General features: G+C 46.2%; 1 protein-coding gene across 1 annotated transcript; it reads right to left on the bottom strand.

Moving 5' to 3' along the window:
* Positions 1-316: 316 nt before the first annotated feature.
* HEBP2 (heme binding protein 2) lies at positions 317-11944 on the bottom strand. The gene is made up of 3 exons (XM_075338246.1): positions 11437-11944; positions 9750-9930; positions 317-679 (listed from the first exon to the last, which is right to left on the bottom strand). Exons 1-3 carry the CDS (start codon positions 11690-11692, stop codon positions 502-504), a joined length of 615 nt encoding a protein of 204 aa, XP_075194361.1. The 5' UTR covers positions 11693-11944; the 3' UTR covers positions 317-501.
* Between the last annotated feature and the right edge of the window lie 10040 nt (positions 11945-21984).

The raw sequence follows: 21984 nt of genomic DNA, 5'->3' as shown, positions 1-21984 counted from the left end.
TACCCTTACATGGCCAGTCCTTTTCTCCATTACTCAGAAATCAACGTTTGCATTAATATGCAAATGAGACAGAAGAACTATAGTAGAACTGAAGCCTGTGTCACTCCAGCTCTATTCCCCACTCAGTGCCGTCTCCTCCTCTCCTCCTGCTTGACTGACAGCTCCTTTGCCTGAAATAACACAGCACACAGGCTGTCATTCAAGCGAGAGGAGGCAGCTCTAAAAGGGGAATAGAGCTGGAGTGACAGAGGCTTCAGATTTACCATAGTCCTACAGCTTAATTTGCATATCAATTCAAACACTGATTTCTCAGTGATTGAGGAACAGGCTAACTATGTAAAGGTATTACTGAACTTGCCTGTGAAAGAGCTACATGAGCATATACATAGTTTGGAGGGGGTAAAATCATGCTTACAGAATCCCTTTAACAGCCGTTTACTTAAAATCTAAGCATATTTTAATCTATTCTACATGCACGATGGCACTTCACGGAGTCGTCCATCATTGTTTTGCCATCAACCACACCTCGTTGTGTCGATTGAGTAGCTTAAATGGACTGTCATATCCAGCCGTGTAGTAGATGCTGTTATCAAACTGCTTTCCATCTCGTTTTAGGCATTCTGATAGCTGCAAGATTTGCTCTTGGTTCTTTGCTCCATTAGTAAATCCTCCAAACGATCTTTAAACACAAAATTAGATAATTATGGTTTATTACAATTAATCTTGTGGCTATGATAATATTCTAAGCAAAGAAGAAATAATTTATCTTTCATCTATCTGGGTAATGCTACATAAACACAATACATAGTGTAAGGGGTAATGCTCCTGAAAATTATGTACTATCAACTGTCAGAATATGAGAATTCTTTAATGTGTTTAGTTACCAAAACTGGAATATCCGCCACAACCATGTTGCATTGTGCCTTGCTGCATCAGTACTGCAGAGAAAATTCACAGAGATCCTTATTCCAAAAGTAGATTAATGTAAAATCCAGGTAAAAAACATTTAAGCCTCATTCTGACGTCCATGTATCAAAGTCTGAGTATAGATCGAGATGCACAGACTGGCCACAGGTCTCCTAACTCAAACTTGATAGCCTCATATCTGTCTATGATGCTAAGTTTAGGTTAGAAAACCCATGACCAGTCTGTACATCACGGTCTTTACTCAGACTTTAATACATGGATGTTGGAATTCTCACGTAGTTGAACATCCATACGTAAAAGGTGGGCAGTGCCTCATGATGTAAATGTCCTATGTGTTATGTATGTACTGTTGAATATTATCATGCATGTTTTGTGTTTTCTAGAGAATAATAAGTTACGGATGTAGCAGAGTTAGGACTGCCTATAAGGTTACCAAATGCTGCCATCTAGCGGTCAGGTTAGCTGGTGGGAGAGCAAGTTTTAGAAGAGATATTAGGTAAGATAGGGTGAAGGTAACGTAAGGGAGGAGTGAAAAGTGGCTGGGTGGATGGCTAGACGAGGGAGCTTCAGAGGAAAGTCAGTCGAAAAGTGGGTTCAAAGTGAGAGAACATGTCCTCGTTGCTACAGCCAGTCAGGGAACCCCGAGGTAACCTCTGGAAGTCTGAAGCCTACAGTTAACTCCAGCGGGCTTAGATAGTCATCCCGCTAGTGAAGCTGCTGGAGCCCAGAAACTGACAAAAGTGTGCAATATTAAGGGGAAGGAGGCACAAATCCCGGAGTATTGAAGATGAGGTCTGAAATAGCGGGCGACAGAACAAAGAATAGTGCACCACAGAGAGAGAAAGGAGGGCCATGTCTGCCATAATTGTGTGAATAATAAAAGTTAACAAGACTGGTTGGCCATGTGAACTCTGGTGTTGCGTGTCTTACTATCCGACGGCATCGACGACTGCCAGCAAGGCTGATGAGCACTTGCCCGAAGCAGCAAGTAAGTGCCATGCACCCTAACCGAAGCCATGTCCACACACGTAGACTCGTTGGTGAAGGAGAGCAGCACCCGGCCGACATACTCCTTCACAGAACTTGATCCTTAACCCCAATTTTCTTTCCCTCTATGTGTCAACCTGGATTCTCTTTCATGGGAAACTTTATGTCAAATAGCATTTTTTCAATAGATGGTTTAATTGTTCTAACTGCTACAGAACCTCTTTTATTGAAAATGACATGCACCATTCACTTATTTTCCTGGGATGTGAAGAGAAATGAAAGTACCTTCTAGAACTAGCTGAACCTTTATATAATTCACTAATACAACAGTGTAATATAAAAAGATGGAAATACATTGAAATTTTGAGTCAATGGCCAGGAAACTCCCCAGATCTCAAACCTATCGAGAACCTGTGTTGGGTCCTCAAAAAGCAGGTGGACAAATAAAAACACAGTAATTGTGATAAACTCCATGCACTGATTAGACAAGAATAGATTGCCATCAGTCAGGATTTTGCCAAGAAACTGATATCCAGTATGCCAGGGTGAATTTCAGAAATCTTGAAAAATAAAAGGTCAACACTATAAATATTGAGTCTTTTCATAAACTTGATATACTTCTCAGCATAAGTTATTAAACACTTCTGAAATGCTTCTAACTGTAGTTTAGTAACCAGAGAAACATTGGGTGGAAAGTGTTACGAGGGGGACCCGGGGAAGCGTGCCAAGATGGGAAATGGACTGCTTCCGCCGGTCAAGGTCCACTGTGCGGTGTAAGGGACCGCCGCTATGGTGGGTGAAGAGTGAGCGGGTTGCTGCTAGCGATCGTCTGGAATGTCACAGACGATCTATGTACACCGATCTGCCCTAACCCCTGAGGGTTGTATGGCACAGATCTCACGGCTCGGTGTACCTGTTGCACGGGGAAGCACAGAGGTGCCCACGCACGTGTGCCAGTGGAAGTCACGAGAATATGGCACGAGGGTAGCACAGAGGTGCCCACGCACGTGTGCTTTCAATAACCAGGTGAGTCCAATGGAGACTTGAGGAGCTCACCTGGGACAGGAACACGGCCTGTTGACGGGGGTACTGCCGGAGCAGCAAGGCAGGAACACGGCCTGCAAACGAGGTACTGCCGGAGCAGCAAGGGCCAAGCCCACAAGAGACAGAAATGCCTGAGCAGTGGCGTGGCAGCACGCTGCCAGACATCCAAACATAGAAGGACGGTCGCGCACCGCCATGATGGCAGGGGGAGCTTTTAAGGAGGTGCAGCTCCACCCGAGGGCGGGCGCGAGGCGGAGATGATGGACTTGACCCAATCAGGGTCCACGACGTCCCAGCCTGGCCAGTCAGGATTCACCACGTCACCAGCCTTGTCATCAAGCCGTGTGACGTCAGTGAGCGAATCAGGACCCACCACGCATTGCACATGCTCACCCTCCTGCCTCTGGGAAATAGAGGCGGGATCCTCGGTCTCACAATGTGCAGAGATAATGGGAATCTCACTGCTTCCCTGAGCAGTAAACCTCTGCACATTGCGCAGCCTCGCAGACCTTCGGGGCCGCTGAGCAGGAGAGTCTGCGGCAGGCCAGGAATGGGAGACCGCTTCACTCCTTGTAACAGGAGAACCACTAGGTGTCACCCTTCTGCTGCCTCTCTGAGAAGGTATCTCCTGCACACTGCGCAGTCTGGCAGACCTTCGGCACTGCTGAGCAGGAGTGCTCGTGGCAGGCAAGGAATGGGAGACTGCCTCAGTCCTTGCCTCAGGAGAGCCACGAGATGTAACAGGAAAGACCTAAAAACACAGAAGCAGCAAACTTTGTGCAAAACAAAATTTGTGTCAGTCTCAAGACATTTGGTCATGACTGTAGAGAAACAGGTCTGAAACGTAAGCAATCAATTGGAGCCGCAGTGCACACTATGATCAACTTATCATGGCATGTATGAATTTGTGCACATGGAATATACAGGATGATTAGAAAAGATACATTGGGTTTTGCAATCATATTACTGCAAAGATGTAAATTTCAGCCATTTGTAATAACAACCTATTGAAAGAGTTTTGTGTAGACTCGCTTGTGACTTACCAGATGGCAGGGGGTTATCAGATTCCAAAATAGCGACTATGCAAGAAAAAGCGTTTTATGTTTTAGAGTATGAGAAGTGTAAATCAATTGTTACCATGCAGCGAGCGTTCAGAAGACAGCACCTGGTCAACAGAGCATTCTGCAGTGGTATCGACAATTTAAGGACACAGGATGCTCGTGTAAATGTAAAAGCTCGGACAACTGAGTGTTACAGGTGAGCACTGGAGAGGGTTCGAGAGCCTTTGCATGTAGCCCACAGAAATCACAAGTTGCGCAAGTTGTGAACTTGTCATTCCTCAGCCGACTGTATGGAAGATTATGGAACGGTGACTGCGCCAGAAACTGTATCACATACAGCTGTTGCAATATTTACGGCCAGCAGACCACGGCATTTAATACGAATTCTGTGCACCTTTTCAGACAGCATTGGAAGTTGACAAATTTGCTTCCCAGCTAGTGTCCAGTGATGTGCTGACTTGGAACTCTTCAGATGGCCCCCAGGTTTACCCATCTACCAGTGTGTGACTTCTTCCTTTGAGGGTTATTCAAAGACATTGTTATGTGCTGCCTAAGCCAGCAATATAGGATTGGTGACGGGACCACAATCCCGCTGCTCTAATGACCATCAATGGGGACATGTGCACGGTGTTTGCATCAAATTGTATTATTGCATAGATGTGTGTCGTGTGACAAAAAAAGGAGGACACATAGAACATCTGGAAGCATTATGTGCTAAACTTGTAGAGTTTATGTTCATTATCATGTGCCATTCACCAGAGGTGTATCTAGGCTTTCTGGCACCCGGGGCAAGAATCCTGTTTGGCACCCCCCCCAACACCCCCCGCGCCCAGCGGTTTTGGTAGTCGTCGTGTTCATATATGATTTGCACATTTAGTCATGTGCAGATGAGCTGCTCTTCCTAAGGCCTAGTATACAAAGGGAGAAAAAAAAAATGGAGAGAGTGGAATGCAATAAAATCACCTTCTACTTGGACCAATATTACTCTATGTGCAATTGTGTACAAGCAATTGTTTTCTCAGCCCTAATCAGACCGAAGAAACAGTCGCAGCATGCTGTGAGTGTAATGCGAGCCTGTTTCACTCGCACCCATACAAGTCTATGGGGCGAGAGAAACATCGCACTGCACTTGCAGTACACCAGTGTAACGCGACTGCTGTGCGATTCTCGCATCAGCCGGCAATAGAGGAGTGAGGGGTAAAAATTCCGGCCCTCCCCTCCGCAGTGCCGGCCCTCCCCACTGCAGCTGTGCTCTGATTGCACGATCGGACCACAATCGTATGACCCTCAGCTCCCGCTGTGCTGAGCCGGGTGTCATGCAAGGACTCGCGGTAACCCCCATGTGGCTTCAGCCTAACTCTCTTAATCGTCACTGAAAAACAGAAGTAGAAAGAGACGCTAATTGTCACATGACTAAATATGAGACTTGCATATGAGTGGTGCAGCAATGTGATGACTGCTGGAAACAGCGAGCGGAGCTGAATCCTGACAGTGAGTATATTATACGTTGTTAACATTGGGCTACAAAGCTTAATTTTAATATTTTATGAAGAAAGTCTGCAGTCACTCTAGGTGACTGCAGGCTTCTGAATTCTCACAATTCATGCTCTGCACACTTTTAGCATTCTCCCATGCCAGTGGCAAGAGTGGAGGGTCATGTGAGCACAATTATGCCAAGTACTGCACATCCGCCTCATTGATTAGCATGGGAACAGATGCACAGTACCTGGCCGCGGCCACTATCAGAAGACAGAGCAGATCTGGAATTGAGCCAGCCGTCTGCTGCTGTCATCGATATTTAAAGGGAACCTATCAGGTGCAATATTCAGTGAGAACCACGAGCAGTTCTGGGTGCATATTGCTAATCCGTGCCTAACTGTCCCTGTATACACTAGCATAGATAAAGAGATCTTTAGAAAAAGTATTTCTAAAGATGTTTTATCGTATGCGATGTTGCCATCTCCACCTGATGCTGGATTTCGGCTCAGTGCGCATGACCCCGGAGTTTCAATCATGCGCACTATGAAGCCGGGTGTACGCGTCCTGGCTTCAAACTGAAGTAGTGCACATGACGCAAACTCCGGAATCATGCGCACTGAGCCGAAATCCAGCGTCAGGCGGCAACAGCCGCGGAGAGGTGAGTGAGATCATCCTCTAATGCTGCGTATTCATTAGCATGTTAGCACACCCACAGGGGCCCGAAGGGGCGTATTAACAAGATAATGGGGCTGACTAGCAAGGGAAGTAACGCCCTTGGGACTAGTCCCCACACTCATTAGCATACGGTGTAAGATCTTTAGAAATACTTTTTCTATAGATCTCTTTATCTATTCTAGTGTATACAGGGACTAACAGGCAGGGATGAGCAATATGCACAGAAGTGCTCGTGGTCCTGGGTGCATATTGCACCTGACAGGTTCCCTTAAAAATAGCCAATTGGCGAAAGTGCCAGGTGCCGAATCCCAGCCGATTAGACACACTGGCCATATACCGCACACAGCCTTGACACACTGTGGCCATATACCGCACACAGCCATGATACACTGACCATATACCGAACACAGCCATAATACACTGTCCATATACCGCACACAGCCATGACACACTGACTGTATACTACACACAGCTATTATACACTGACCATATACTACACACAGCCATGACACACTGACTGAATACTACACACAGCCATGACACACTGACCGTATACTACACACAGCCATGATACACTGACCATATAACGCACACAGCCTTGACACACTGACCGTATACTGCACACAGCCATGATACATTGACCGTATACTACACACAGCCATGATACACTGACCGTATACCGCACACAGCCATGATACACTGACCATATACTGCACACATCCATGATACACTGGCTGTATACTGTACACAGCCATGATACACTGACCATATAAAGCATACAGCCATGATACACTGTCTGTATACTGCACACAGCCATGACACACTGGCCGTATACTGTACACAGCCATGACACACTGGCTATATACCGCACACAACTCTGACACACTGGCAGTATAAAGCACATTGTACTCACACAATGGGCGTATACTGCACACAGTCTTGACACACTGGTCATATTGTATACTGCACACGACACACACTGGCCATATACAGTACACATGCATTGGACATACTGTATGCGGTACCCAGCACTCACACCCTGTACACAGCACTCACATGCAGCACTCACATATCGTATACAGCCTCACACACGTGACACGCTGTATACAGCACTCACCCTGTATGCAGCACTCACAACCGGTATACAGCATTCACACATGCCGTACATAGCACTCACACAAGCCATGCACAGCACTCACATTCTGTACACAGCACTAAACCCCTGTATACAGCACTGACACCCCGTATACAGCACTCACACCTTCTATACAGCACTCACACATTTTATACAGCACACACACCTTCTATACAGCACTTGTGAAGCCCCACAGGTGTTGTGTCGGTGCATTACCTTCAGGGACTCCACGTAGCTGGATCTGGTCACAGGTAGGAAATCTTCTGTTTTTGATCGTGACGCCACTCTCAGTATTGCGGCCAGTAGGGACCGCCACTGCAGGTTGCGGGTCGCCTGGGGCTGATGGTGTGTGCAGTTAGATGTAGGAGCCTCCTGAGAGTGAGGCAAGCCCCAGGGCCCTGTGTAGGTGTGTAGTACCACAAGTCGCAGAATGACCACACAGGCAGGATGTCTTTCAGGGTTTTTACTCACATTAGATGGCAGGGTGAGTGACCCGGGCGTAGCTGAGATGAACCAGGTAGGAACCAGGTATCCTTCAGGCTGACTTTATGAGGGTGACTACTGACTCGCCTTCCTTAGCCCTTGGTGGTTTGGGGTGACCCCGACTTTGAGTCCCTATGGGGGTCACCCAGGGAAGATGCTGCAGCCTCTCTCCCCTTGTTGTTTGCCGTGTGCTTGTTCCCTGGACCAGGCCACTCCAGCCTCTTGCCTCCTATGACCTATGGGCCCTCACTGCGGTTACGTGGCTGCGGCTTTTGTGGTGTTGTGGTGTGGGCTTTAAGAGCCCCACACCGGCAGGTTTAGCAGGGAAAGGTGAATCTATCCTCGCTTCGGGATCTGCCGCCCGGTTGGGCCTGGTGCTCTCTAGCAGTCTCCTTACTTCCCACTCCGTGCACTCTCTAGCTGAAGCTGGCTTTCAGGCAGCACTCCTAGTTGACCGTTCTCCCCCGTCAGTAGCCACTGCGCGGGCGCTGTTAGACAGCATCAACCCCACAGGTCTGCTCCTCACTGAGCCCTCTGGAGTTCTCTTCTAACTGACTCACTGCTCCTCCTCTCCTGTTCTTGCCTACGCCACCTAGCAACCAGACTCTCCACCACACCCCTTGAGAGGAGATGGAGGCTTTTTACCCCCTGCCACTATTCCAGTGGAGGTATAGGCTTTGCCCCCTCCTGGGGTCCCCAGGGGTCCTCTCAAAGGTACATGTGTGAGACCTGATCACTATGCGCCTGTGCTCCACACCCCTGTCAGCCTTCTGGATTACCTGTATTGTACTGTCCCCAGCATGGGTGCAGTACTCAGTGGTGCCTGACCAGGTCAGGGGCGCCACACACTCACACCTTCTATACAGCACTCACACCTTCTATACAGCACTCACACCTTCTATACAGCACTCACACCTTCTATACAGCACTCACACCTTCTATACAGCACTCACACCTTCTATACAGCACTCACACCTTTTATACAGCACTCACACCTTCTATACAACACTCATACCTTCTATACAGCACTCATACCTTCTATACAGCACACCTTCTATACAGCACTCACACCTTCTATACAGCACTCACACACTGGACATATACAGCACACATACACTGGACATTGAAGTCACTAATAGATTAGATATTTGGTAATATATATTAGACATAAACACACTTGGCTCAGATATAAATACCTGCTGCTTAGTTGCTCAGGTGCAGCACAATTTCCTGACTAACGCGCCCTCCTTCTGTAAGATGTGGGCAGCAGCCGGACACTAAGGGGTTAAGTGTGGCCAATCAGCGCTGGTTTCATTCTCCTCTTCTATCTCCTCTGCGGTGCTAGAGCTGAACACACAGGCCTGAGGGCACAGGACGGGAGGGTGACAGGCTGAGCACATGGGACTATGCAGCACTGCCGTGCAGGCCCCTCCCCCATCACACTGCAATCTGACAGGAGATGTGCAGGAGCCAGAGGCAGGGGGAGATCCCCCCCCTCAGTGATGTCTGTAGTCCGGTGCCCTATGTCACTGTACAGGTCGCACAAAGCTACCGCTGGCCATGCAAATGATCACAGGGAGACGCATGCATCACTTTCTCTGACTCCGGCTGTCAGCTTGACTGCTTGAATCAGAGAATAGCCGACTCCCACTGCAGAGGGTGGTAAAACACAGCCACTGGGAAGACTCCCGGAGCGCTGCATCAGTGAGCCTGACAGCGCCCCCCTGACAGCTGCGCCCGGGGCAGATGCCCGGCCAGTCCCCCCCTAGATACGCCTCTGCATTCACTATTTTGAAATATAGCTCTTTTATAATGACCCTGTATAATATGCACGTGTTTTCACAAATAGGATTCACATTACAGAACATAGAAATTACCAGCTCAATAAATACTGTCACAAGTAAATCACTGCATAATATTGTACAGGCTGGTGTATGACAGGACTAACAAAATCTTACTTGACATAAACTGTTGTTTGAGGTCTTTCTGTAACAAATACATTGTTCTCGGAGGGCTTGGGTGGGTCATCTTGGTGATCCAGGGGAATGTAAAATGAAACTGTAATTTTGGATTCACAAGATGGTCCTGTACCTGGATCTATATAGGTGGTCACTGGTGCAGTCATCGAAACCTTTACGTCTGCCGAGAACATGGTGAGTGGTAAGGACATATAGCAGAAACTGACATGGTGAATATTCAGTTATATTTTAACAATGACAATTTCAATTTAGAATCAACATTTACTAATAATACATAGATTCCAAAAAACTAGAGGTGACCTATCTTTTTGCTCTAGGTCCAAGGCTCTATTTTATTTGGCAAAAGATAATTTAGAGGCGGGGTGTACACAAAGTGGGGACAGGGGGGAGGAAGGGGTCGCATGGATAAAATTGGCCAGATCTTTAGGATGCTGATACAGTTAAGTAAATTACCATATCAACCATACACTTTTATATAGGCTGCAAGTCAGTTTAGCCATGCATCCTATTAGGGATTAGGGGAACTGAAGCATCATATTAATGGCATCATACCCACCTGTGCCATGCTGCTAAAAGAGAGGGCCAAAAGCTGGAAGAGCTGGAGGTAGCCTGTGCTGCTCTCTGTAGCTGGCTGTATGTGGGTCGAGAGGTGAACTGCCCAATAATTGACTTCCCTTATACTCGTTACTTGAGTCAAGCCCATCAGAGCGTCCAACCTGCTGGTCTCGAATAAAGAGCACCGGAGCACTTTTTTGAACGCTCATCATTAAAGATGAGGAACCTTACTCCTTGATAACAAGTAGCCACCTCCCTCCCCTGCTCAGAATACTATAATAGGAGCTATGAGCATGAGGAATGGTGCAGTTTGCCCAACACCTTGAGTCTGGCCAAAGCTTTATAACAAATATTTTAAGGTAAAAACTATTTTGGTTTTCTCACATAAACATCCTAGGAACAAAAACCAAACCTATAGTGACATACACATCATCAAACAGCAGTTAGTAGAGGGAATCTCACATTAGAAAATTTCCTATTAAAGGGGATATTCAGAACATTGTTTGTGATTTTGCTATGGTGCTAACGCCTTACCGGCAGGTAGTTACTAACTACTTGCTTCTTCTACCTTATAACGATCTGTTCCTGAACTCCTTTGACCTCACATCAACAGATTGACCTTTTCTCTTCCAGTCTGTTCTGTCAATTGGGCGTCACTGCCGATATCATGCAAATTGAGTGCTGGCTCCCTGCAAGTAGGCAGCAGAGAGCTGGCTGTCAATTAACATGACATCGACAGTGACGTTCCATCAAAAGGAACAGCAGAATCCTCATCTGGAATGGTCCATAACCACTCTGAACTGAAACAGGCAGGTAGTTACTACTGTAACTACCTGCCTGTAAATTTTTACCCCATAGCAAAAAAGACCCAAAGACCCACTATATATTGCAATAGTTTACCACGTATGGCTACAAAAGCAATCTTCAGTATGTCCCTGTCTGCTATGGTAATCCATCACCGCAATACTTGCAATGCAAACTGGAGGTTACTCAAGTAATAGAAATTGTAAAAATTTTGTGTGTACAGTTAGAGCCTTCTGTGGTAAACTGGAGAAAGTACTAGCTGTTCTTCGAAAACTACCATAAGAAAATAACATTTTGCAATACTCACTCTTTTCATTGTTTCCTTGAATATAGCTGAAAAGACGCATGAAACAAGTACTGACAGCACTGTCCCAGTCTTTCACGGTCATCATCTCAGTACTCACCCACTTTGCGGGCTCATACTGTCGCAGTTCATAGTCTGGAGACTGTAGCAAAATATGAACATAATGAACAATTGGCATTCTGCTAATAATCAGACAAATGCAGTTTTGGGATGTTTTTAAGATTAAACAAAAATAAAACATTGCAGGACCAAACTGCATTTAAATTCTCAACTCATGACTTGGGATGAGCTGACTTGTGGATATTCGGGTTTGAAGGGTCAGACAAACTTTATCCGACTTGATACAAACTTGACCCAGACCCCGAACCCCAAATAAGTCAGTGGGTACCAAAATTCTGTGCTGTAGAATGGTTGCAGTACTTGCTAGGGGGCTGCAAAAGCTGGACAATTGCCCTGCAATGCAAATGTGGATAGGGAATAAATAAAAAAAAACGGAGTAGGGTCCCTCTCTTTTTTTTATAACCAGCGCAGGTAAAACAGATAGCCCTCTGCTGTCTACTTTATCTTGGCTGGATATAAAAAATAGAGGGGACCCTATGCAATTTTTTAAAAATATTTATTTATATATAAATAAATCATTAAAAAACAGCATGGGGTCCCCCCTATTTTAGATAACCAGCGAAAGGTAAAGCAGACAGCTAGGGGCTTGTATTAACAGGCTCGGAAGGCCCATAGATATAGGGCCCATTCCAGCCTAAAAATAGCAACCCACAGCCACCTCTAAAGTCCCACATCCATTAGATGTACCAATTCTGGCAGAACTTTGCCCGTCTCTTTCCGATTTCCCTGGTGAGTTGGCAATCAGGGTAATATTTTTGGGGTTGATGTCAAAAGTTTGGGTGAGTCTTTATTCAAATAAACTAAATTTTCCTCTATGTGTTTGTTTTTCTTGTTCTTTACACTTACCAAGTTAGTAATGGGGTAATAGACACCTCTCCATTACTAACCCCTGGGTTTGATGCTAGCTGTCAAATCACAGCTGACATCAACCCCAAAAATATTACCCCAATTTCCACTGCACCAGGGCAATCAGAAGAGTTGGGCAAAGCGCCAGCATTGGCGCATCTAATGAATGCATCACTTTTGGGGCAGCTGTGGGCTGTTTTTAGGCTGGGAATGACTAATTAAGTATGGGCATTCCCAACCTGATAATAAAGTCACCTGTTTTCTGCTTTTCATTTGTTAGTTATAAAAAAATAGGGGTTATCCCACGCTGTTTTTTTTAACTATTTTTATTTACAATAAAAAAAAATAAAAAAAATGTATGTGGTCCCCTGTATTTTTGATAACCAGCCACAGTAAAGCATACAGCTAAGGGCTGTAGCCTGCATCTGTCTGCTTTACCAGTGCTGGTTAACAAAAAATGGGGACTCTACGCCATTTTTTTAATTTTTATTCCCTATTCACATATGCTTGCAGGGCAAGGGTCTTGCTCTTATCTCCATTTTAATCCTTTTTGAAGCTCTCTAGCCCTTACTACGACCATTTTACAGCACCAAAGTTCGGGTCCCCTTTGACTTATATGGGGTTCGAGATCTGGGGTCAAGTTTGGGTCAAGTTTAGGTAACGAACCAAACTATTAACTAAAGTTCGTCTGAAACCGGCGAGGACGAACATCCACGGGTCCGCTCATCCCTACTCTGGACCACACAATTAGGAAATTATCTGAAAGTGCATATTATATCAGTAGTAAAGGTATTTCTGAGCCAGCTACTGTGACACTTTTTATACGTTCTATTGCCATGAGACACCTATTTGGCAATATTGCCTAGCAAATGTAGTGTTGGACAAATCAAATCAGAAAATAACAAGACCATCATGCAAACTGTAGAGCTACAGTATGCACAGCGCATATACAGAGGCAAATAGAAGTCCTGCAACTACGTGCTGCAGAGCTGTAGGCTCTAATTTATTTGTTCAATTTAAAGGCAATATACACTTTGTGCAGAATTATTAGGCAAATGAGTATTTTGATCACATGATACTTTTTATACATGTTGTCCTACTCCAAGCTGTATAGGCTTGAGAGCCAACTACCAGTTAAGTAAATCAGGTGATGTGCATCTCTATAATGAGGAGAGGTGTGGTGTAATGACATCAACACCCTATATAAGCAACTTCCTTTCCTTTGGCAAAATGGGTCAGAAGAGAAATTTGACGGGCTCTGAAAAGTCCAAAATTGTGAGATGTCTTGCAGAGGGATGCAGCAGTCTTGAAATTGCCAAATATTTGAAGCATGATCATCGAACAATCAAGCATTTCATGGAAAATAGCCAACAGGATCGCAAGAAGTGTGTTGGGCAAAAAAGGCGCAAAATAACTGCCCATGAATTGAGGAAAATCAAGTGTGAAGCTGCCAAGATGCCATTTGCCACCAGTTTGGCCATATTTCAGAGCTGCAACATTACTGGAGTATCAAAAAGCACAAGGTTTGCCATACTCCGGGACATGGCCAAGGTAAGGAAGGCTGAAAAACGACCACTTTTAAACAAGAAACATAAGATGAAACGTCAAGACTGGGCCAAGAAATATCTTAAGACTGATTTTTCAAAGGTTTTATGGACTGATGAAATGAGAATGACTCTTGATGGGCCAGATGGATGTCCCAGAGGCTGGATCAGTAAAGGGCAGAGAGCTCCACTCCAACTCAGACGCCAGCAAGGTGGAGGTGGGGTACTGGCATGGGCTGGTATCATCAAAGATGAACTTGTGGGACCTTTTCGGGTTGAGGATAGAGTGAAGCTCAACTCCCAGACCTCCTGCCAGTTTCTGGAAGACAACTTCATCAAGCAGTGGTACAGGAAGAAGTTTGTGAACCTGTCAAGTACAATATGTGTCGCGGGCGGCGGGGCGCTACGCTCACCACGCTCGGGTCCGGCGCTGCTGCTGCTCGGTGGCTCGAGCGGTGGGCCAGATCCGTGGACTCGAGCGGCGCTCCTCGCCCGTGAGTGAAAGGGGGTAGTTTGGTTTGGGGATTTGGTCCGTGACGCCACCCACGGGTTGTGGTGAGGTCGAGCACCACCGCTGCTATTGACGGGGATCCCGGGAGCGATGGCAGGGAGCAGCTGGGATGTTTCTCTCCCCTCCGTGGGTAGGGGGTTGGTGGTCCCGAGGCCCAGTGAGGTGACGGGGAGGCAGGGTTGACCAGGTGCAGGGTCGCTTGGACTGCACAGCGCGGTGCCGGATGGCACGGTAGTACTCACTCAGCCACAAATAGATGCAAAGTCTCTGGTAAACCAAACGGCTGGATGGACGGGTCCCGCAGCCGGCTGCTGTGGTTTCTCCCGGACGGTTGGTGATGGCTGCCTTTCTCTGCACCTTTTGTGTATGTTCGGTCCCGATGGCTTCCCACCGGTAACCCGCTCCCCAGCGTGTATTTGTGCCGGAGGAGCCCTTTTGCCCGCAGGCTCTGGCCCTGGGAACTCTAGCTGTGGCGGTAGCTGTATTTCCCTTTTGCTGTTTAGACGGTTGCCTTCAATCGGGTCCTGGCTGTTAGGAAACCCCTGGGGTTCCGGTCACTGACGGATTTGACCTATTTAACGGTAACGGCGACTCCAAGCCTGGTCGGGGTCCGCAGGCCCTGCCGGTTTGTGCTGGCTTCACTTCGCTCCCCGGTTCATTACCGGCGGGCCACCGCCCGTCCCCGGTCATATGGTTCCGTGTTGATCTGCCTCTCCTGCAGACGGCCACCACCGTCTGCCAACCTTGCTCTAGTGCCCGGGACATGTACCCGGACACGGTCAGTCTGCTCCTCCACTACTACTTCACTCTTCCCCTGACTCCTACTGACTGACTGACTGACTTCCTTTTCCCGCTTCCAGGACTGTGAACTCCTCAGTGGGTGGGGCCAACCGCCTGACTCCACCCCACCTGGTGTGGACATCAGCCCCTGGAGGGAGGCAACAAGGGACTTATGCATGTTATTCATGTGACGATTCATGGAAGAAGTTTTCAAACTAGTGAAGTTTTGGCCTCTACTTATAGATTGGCGACAAATCTTACAGATCACATGATTTGGGAGAGCCTTTGTGATGTCAAAAAAGGACCAGGCTAGGCAAGGCTTAGAGCCCATGTGACCTGCAGAGCCACCCCGACTTGTGCTCAGAGGCAGAGTTGTGGCTGAGGATGCAGTTGTTGACGTGCTTCCAGTACTCCGACTCTGTCCACGAAGGCGCAAGGTAACTTCGTCGTCAGTCGCATCCTCCTCCACAGCCTCTGGTGACCTACTCGAGTGCCTGACTAAGGGTTGACAGTAAGTGGGATCTAGAACTTTATCATCAAGCATTGTGTTTGCACTCCCCTTGCCCTCAGACCTAACCTCTTCCTGCCCTGACTGAATAGTGAAGTTGTCATCCCAATCAGGTATCTGCGTCTCATCGTCATCAGTATGTTCCTCATTGTCTCCACCAACAGGTGTTACAGTTTGGGAATGAGGGTCTACATTATGCTCAGAAACGTGGTCATCAGGGCCTGAATCTGACTCACAAAGCTTCTGGGCATCACTGCAGACAATTTCCTGGTCTGTACTCACTGTAGCTTGGGAGCAGACCTCTGATTCCCAGCCTATAGTGTGACTGAACAGCTCTGCAGACTCAGCCATCTCTGTTACACCATACTCTGCAGGGCGGGTGGAGACTTGAGAGCTGGGAGAAAGCAAGTGCGATTGGGTTAACAACTCTGAGGACTGTTGTTTTTTGGATGTTGAAGTTGAGGTGGAGGAGAGGCCACTTGTTGGAGCACTTGAGATCCATTCAAGCATGTTCTTTTTTTGTGCATCATCTACCTTTGTTACAATTGTTCGGTTCCGTAAAGTCTAAGCTGGGATCATTCCTGATCTTTGTTTGCTGGTGTACAAATGCTACAAAAACAGAGAAGAGCGGGAATGGAACACCGTGTTTGTATTTGTACGTGGAACCATGTGTGAGCCACCTCTCCTGTAGATTGTAGGGCAATTTTTGGACTATAGGGTTAACACCTCTGGCTGTGTCGAGGAACGCAAGTTCCTGTAGGTTCTCTTCACATTTAGCAACTTGGACTTCCATTAGCAGGTCGCTTAGTTCTCTGAGTTTCTGGAGACCTTTGTTAGATATTTTGGGGAAGTCGTCGATTCTTTTGAATAAGGCTTTTTCTATTGCTTCTGCTGAGCCGTAACACTCATCCAGTCTGTTCCAGATCATTTTGAGGCCAACCTCAGGATGATTTATATTAATGCCTCTGTTCCTTGCTGCGTGTTTGCCTGACTCTTCTCCCAGATATTTGACTAAGAGGTCTATTTCTTCCCTGTTTAGCAACCCCAAGTCTGTAGTGATATTTTGGAAGGAAGCTTTCCAGGCCCTGTATCCTTCAGCTTGGTCATTAAATTTTAAGAGCCCCTTAGTGACCAGATCCCGTCACGTAAAGAACTTAGCAAAGTCTGTTATGACCCGATTATCAGCGGGGTATACTGGAGATAGTTTATATCTGTCTTGGGGTCGTGCCTCATGTTGAATCCTGTTTGTTTCATCTGAGATATGCTCTCGTGTTGATACTGGTTCGGCGTCACAGTTTGAGTCAGGAAGTTTGTTGACATACTGAGATGTGCGTTGTGATGCATCTTGTGGTATGAACTTCAGGCTCAGTATGCTGTCTTGTTTTTGCAGCTCGGGATTTTGCGTGGCATCTAGGCACTCTGCTTCAGCTAGAGCAGCTGCAGCTTCCTTTTCTGCTGCTAGTTTTTCTAGAGTGGCGTCTAGGCGTGCTTTCTCAATTTGTGCCCTTCCCTCTTGTTCGGCTTTCTCTACTTTCAGCTGAACCTCTTTGTCAGCGAAGGTTGCTCTCATTTTGGCGGCTTCAGCTTTTACGCAGGCAATGGCGACAGCGCTGCTGATAGACGTCTTTGAGGAGATAGAAGCTACGGATCTCGTTTTGTGTGAGGATTTGTAGGACATGTTGCCTTTAAGGGTGCTGCTTGGCTGTGCGGAGATTGCTATAGCTGTACTGAGTCTCTGTGTAGCCTTTGTCTTGAATCCCACTAACTGCATAGCCGCTGTTTCACTGTTCTGTCCTCCCTACATGTAGCCTGAGCGTATGCAGTTTGACAGGCAGATAAATCTTATTCACTGTAGTTCAATAATTAGACTGTTGCTTGAAGTCTGTGCATTTATTAAACGTAGGTAAATATATTCAGATTGACTGATTGATGGTGAAACTGGAACAACAGATATGTGTACAAATCAGTACATGCAAATATGGCAGGGTACATTTATGCATAACAGATGCAGATACCTGCACAATATACATATGGATTACAAACAGCTTAATCCTAACTTAAAGAGGCAGCTAACTAAACACAGCAAAAGTCCTGAGTTTAAGATTGCAATAAACATGGGAGTGCTTACCAGCAATGCTTACACAAGGGGATGTAAAATGGAGACTGGCTTTGCTTATGAGCCTGCAGGAAATGAGGCCTTCTCCCAAAATGCATTGCAAGGAGGAGGAGAAAGAAACATTTATTACAGAGCTGTTCTACTAAGTTTGGTCACAAGAGGGAGCCAAAGTATAACTCTAGGAGCCATGGTAGAACTCTGTAAATGAAACATCAGTTTATGGCAAATGATAAAGGTAAATTGAATGCGGAGGCAGAACACACTCGAACATGAAATTGAACCTCGAGCCTTGAACATCGCTCATCTCTACTAATGCTCGAGGTTTGCCAATTTCATGTTCGAGTGATTTATGGGGGGTGTTTGAGACATTCGACAAACTCGAGCTTTTTGCTAAAAGCTCGACAGTTCGAGTAACGTTCGAGAACGGTTCGATCAACAAAAAGCCTAGCTAGTTATTAGCTGGCTTTTCACTGTAATAGTGTGAGTCACTGTGAATCACGCTATTATCAAAATTCAGCGTATAGTGTGCTAGGGGGACGGGTTTAGATCAGTGCTGCTGCTGAGTGCTGAGAGAATGCCGATCACCATTTTTTTTTCCCTAACCGCGCGTACACTGGGGCAGGCCAGGCTGTCAGCAAATCACAGAGACACACACTGCACAGTGGATTTTTGCCAGACAAGCAAGGGCATGTGGCATAGGCTGTGCATGTCACATGTCCTTGCCTTATAAGACACGGCCATTTTCCCCATCGCCGCCATTATCTCTCTGCTGTGTGTGAGTGACAGTCACCGCTCCCGCTGCTGCTGCTGTATGTGCTATAGAGATACAGTGCAATCTACACAGCGCTTTAGGTATTAGGGACTACTGGTTATTTCAGCCCTTTTCAGGGCTGATTTCCAGGCGTTCATAGCCATAGCTGCAAGGCAGGTCCGTGCAAACGCTGTGCTGGGCTTTGCTGTCCTGCTATAAAGAAAGAAGTATGCAGAGGGCACAGCTACCTCTGGGATCTCCCCTGGCACAAAAACATGGCAAGTGAAAAACAAGAGAAAGAGGGCCATAGAATGAGGGATCAACCAGACACAATATATAGAAGTGTATAAAAGTAGTTTTTATTGATGCTTGCAAAAAAACTCACCAGACACTAAGGCGGGCTTTGCACGTTGCGACATCGCAAGCCGATGCTGCGATGTCACACGCGATAGTCCCCGCCCCCGTTGCAGCTGCGATATCCTTGTGATAGCTGCCGTAGCGAACATTATCGCTACGGCAGCTTCACATGGACTCACCTGTCCTGGGACGTCGCTCTGGCCGGCGACCCGCCTCCTTATTAAGGTGGCGGGTCGTACGGCGTCACTGCGACGTCACACGGCAGGTGGCCAATAGGAGCAGAGGGGCGTAGATGAGCGGGATGTAAACATCCCGCCCACCTTCTCCCTTACGCATATCCTACGGAAGCCGCGGTGACGCCGGTAGGAGATGTTCCTCGCTCCTGCGGCTTCACACACAGCGATGTGTGCTGCCGCAGGAGCGAGGAACAACATCGGACCATCGCGTCAGCCGACGCTACACCGATGATACGATTACGACGCTTTTGCGCTCGTTAATCGTATCATCTAGGCTTTACACACTACGATGCCGGATGTGCGTCACTTTCAATTTGACCCCACCGACATCGTACCTGCGATGTCGTAGTGTGCAAAGTACCCCTAAGTGTCAAGGAAACCCACACAATGAACATATACAATTAAAAACATTTAAAATCATTTAAAAACACACATTTGGACCACCAGAATGTCAATACAAAACAACTAAGCATAAAACAGGACTGGGTAATCAGAAAATCCAATGGAACAGACAGTATATAGAACACAATATGATCAACTAAGCAGGTTATATCTGTTGGCAGAGATGGAAATAAGCCCACACATAAAATTAGGGTTTCGATAAATGGTCAGATGTTAACCAAAGTGAATCAAGTCCTCTCTCCCCATGAGTGACTTCATGACAGTAAGTCAAAATGAATGAATAAAGCAGGATCTTACAAATGCATAGAGGAAAACTGTCTAGGAGTCCAGAGGAGCACAGCAAAACACCTCCCCAAGGTGGTTAAGTGCCCAGGGATAAGATTCCTAATAGAAAAAAACAACGTCCATACTTAAGCCTGCTTTACACATTGCAATTTCGCATACGATTTCGTATGCGATTTGCAACGCCCCCATCGTATGTGTGGCACGTTCAATTTGTTGAACATACAAGTAACCCTTGTCAAATGTACTTACCCGTCCATACGACCTCGCTGTGGGCGGCGAACGTCCACTTCCTGGAGTGGGAGGGACGTTCGGCATCACAGCAACGTCACACGGCAGCCGGCCAATAGAAGCGGAGGGGCAGAGCTAAGCGGGACGTAAACATCCCGCCCACCTCCCTCCTTCCGCATTGTGGGCCGGGAGCCGCAGGACGCTGGTAAGATCTGTTCATCGTTCCCGGGGTGTCACACACTGCGATGTGTGCTACCCCGGGTATGATGAACAATCTAACGTGCAAATCTAGAGATAGGTACGATGTGTATGCGATGAATGTTTTAACGTTCAATCGCAATCGCACGTACCTGTCACACACTGCAATGTACTTACAATGCTGGATATGCAACACTTACGACGTGACCCCGCCGACACATTGTAAGATACATTGCAGTGTGTAAAGCGGGCTTTAGTGTTCCTGGTGATCCAAGCCCCACGTGTATCATCACGTAGTGACTTCCTCAAGGGCAAAATAGAGAAGTGAAGTGTTCAGTGTGAGGTAGCTATTTAAACCCATGCTGATAAAGAGGCACTCATCACCTGAGTGGTAAACGTGCCTCACCTGTGTATAGATCATTAGGTAGTACGTTAAGGCTAGCTTCACATCAGCGGTATTCTGCCGGTCGGCAGAAAAACGCAAACTGCATGTTGCCGGATCCGTTGTCTGCTCAATGCATTGTCAATGGACTCGCGGCAACATGCGTTTGCATCCGTTTGCATGTGGCAAAATCAGGATCCTGTGAGTTGCTGTTTTTAACCATCTTTCAAAAACGCTACATGCAGCGTTTTTTGTCTCAGACCAAAAACAGCAGCTCACCGGATCCTGTACATTGCAGCAGTAGCTGCAATGTATTTCAATGGGCGCCGGATTGCGTTTTCACAATATCGGTTGTATGCGTCAAAAAGGATCCTTTTTCCCTTGACAAACAAAATCAGAAGAACATAGTTTTGTTTTAAAGTCTTCAAAATCTTTATTTAGCCCTATAGATCTACATACAACATTTATATAGTTTTATTTTAAAATATATATAGTAATAAAATGGAATTTTAATGTACATTAAATATATGTTTATTTTTCTTTATATCTATCAATATTCATCTAACTTCACAAATCTATTTATCTATAGCAATCTCTCAATATTTTTTTAAAAATTTAAATATAATTTATATTCAAAATTATACTAACTATCTATGTATCTATCTATCTATCTATCTATCTATATATCTATCTATCTATAGTTCCTTAATGTGGCTTACTTCCTATCCATGTCTAGATATCTATATCTATATATATATATATATATATATATATATATATATATATATATATATATATATATATATATAAATTCTATGCATCTATCTATCTTTATCTTTCTATAAATCTATATATCTATGTATCAATTTCTTATTTTTTTTTTTTTTTTAAATTAAATGGCTCTATTCTCTCTCTGTCGGTCGGTACCTCTTTGTCGGTCTGTCGGTGTGTCTCTATCTCAGTCTCTCTCTCTCTCTCTCTATCTGTCCATGTCGGTCTCTCCCTCCCACCCCCTCTCATACTCACCGATCACCGGCATGGCGCTGCACGGCGTTCACACTGCTCTGGCGGCATCTTCACTTTTGAAAAAGCCGGCCGCTCATTATTCAATCTCGTATTCCCTGCTTTCCCCGCCCACCGGCGCCTATGATTGGTTGCAGTCAGACATGCCCCCACGATGATTGACAGCTGTCTCACTGCAACCAATCACAGCTGCCAGTGGGCGGGTCTATATCATGAAGTAAAATAAATAAATAAATATTTAAAAAAAAACGGCGTGCGGTTCCC

This window comes from Anomaloglossus baeobatrachus, chromosome 3 (assembly GCF_048569485.1).
Source record: "Anomaloglossus baeobatrachus isolate aAnoBae1 chromosome 3, aAnoBae1.hap1, whole genome shotgun sequence".
Classification (NCBI taxonomy): Eukaryota; Metazoa; Chordata; class Amphibia; order Anura; family Aromobatidae; genus Anomaloglossus; species Anomaloglossus baeobatrachus.
The sequence above is the reverse complement of the archived record's forward strand: the minus strand, read 5'-3'. Positions and strand labels throughout refer to the sequence as shown.

Excerpts from the sequence above, each read along its gene's own strand:
- HEBP2 (XM_075338246.1), bottom strand. The coding sequence starts at position 11,692 with ATGCAGTTTGGTCCTGCAATGTTTTATTTTTGTTTAATCTTAAAAACA. Across the intron at positions 9,931-11,436 it reads TCAAGGAAACAATGAAAAGA|ACGTAAAGGTTTCGATGACT; the intron begins GTGAGTATTGCA and ends TGTTCTCGGCAG. Across the intron at positions 680-9,749 it reads CAAACAACAGTTTATGTCAA|ATCGTTTGGAGGATTTACTA; the intron begins GTAAGATTTTGT and ends TTGTGTTTAAAG.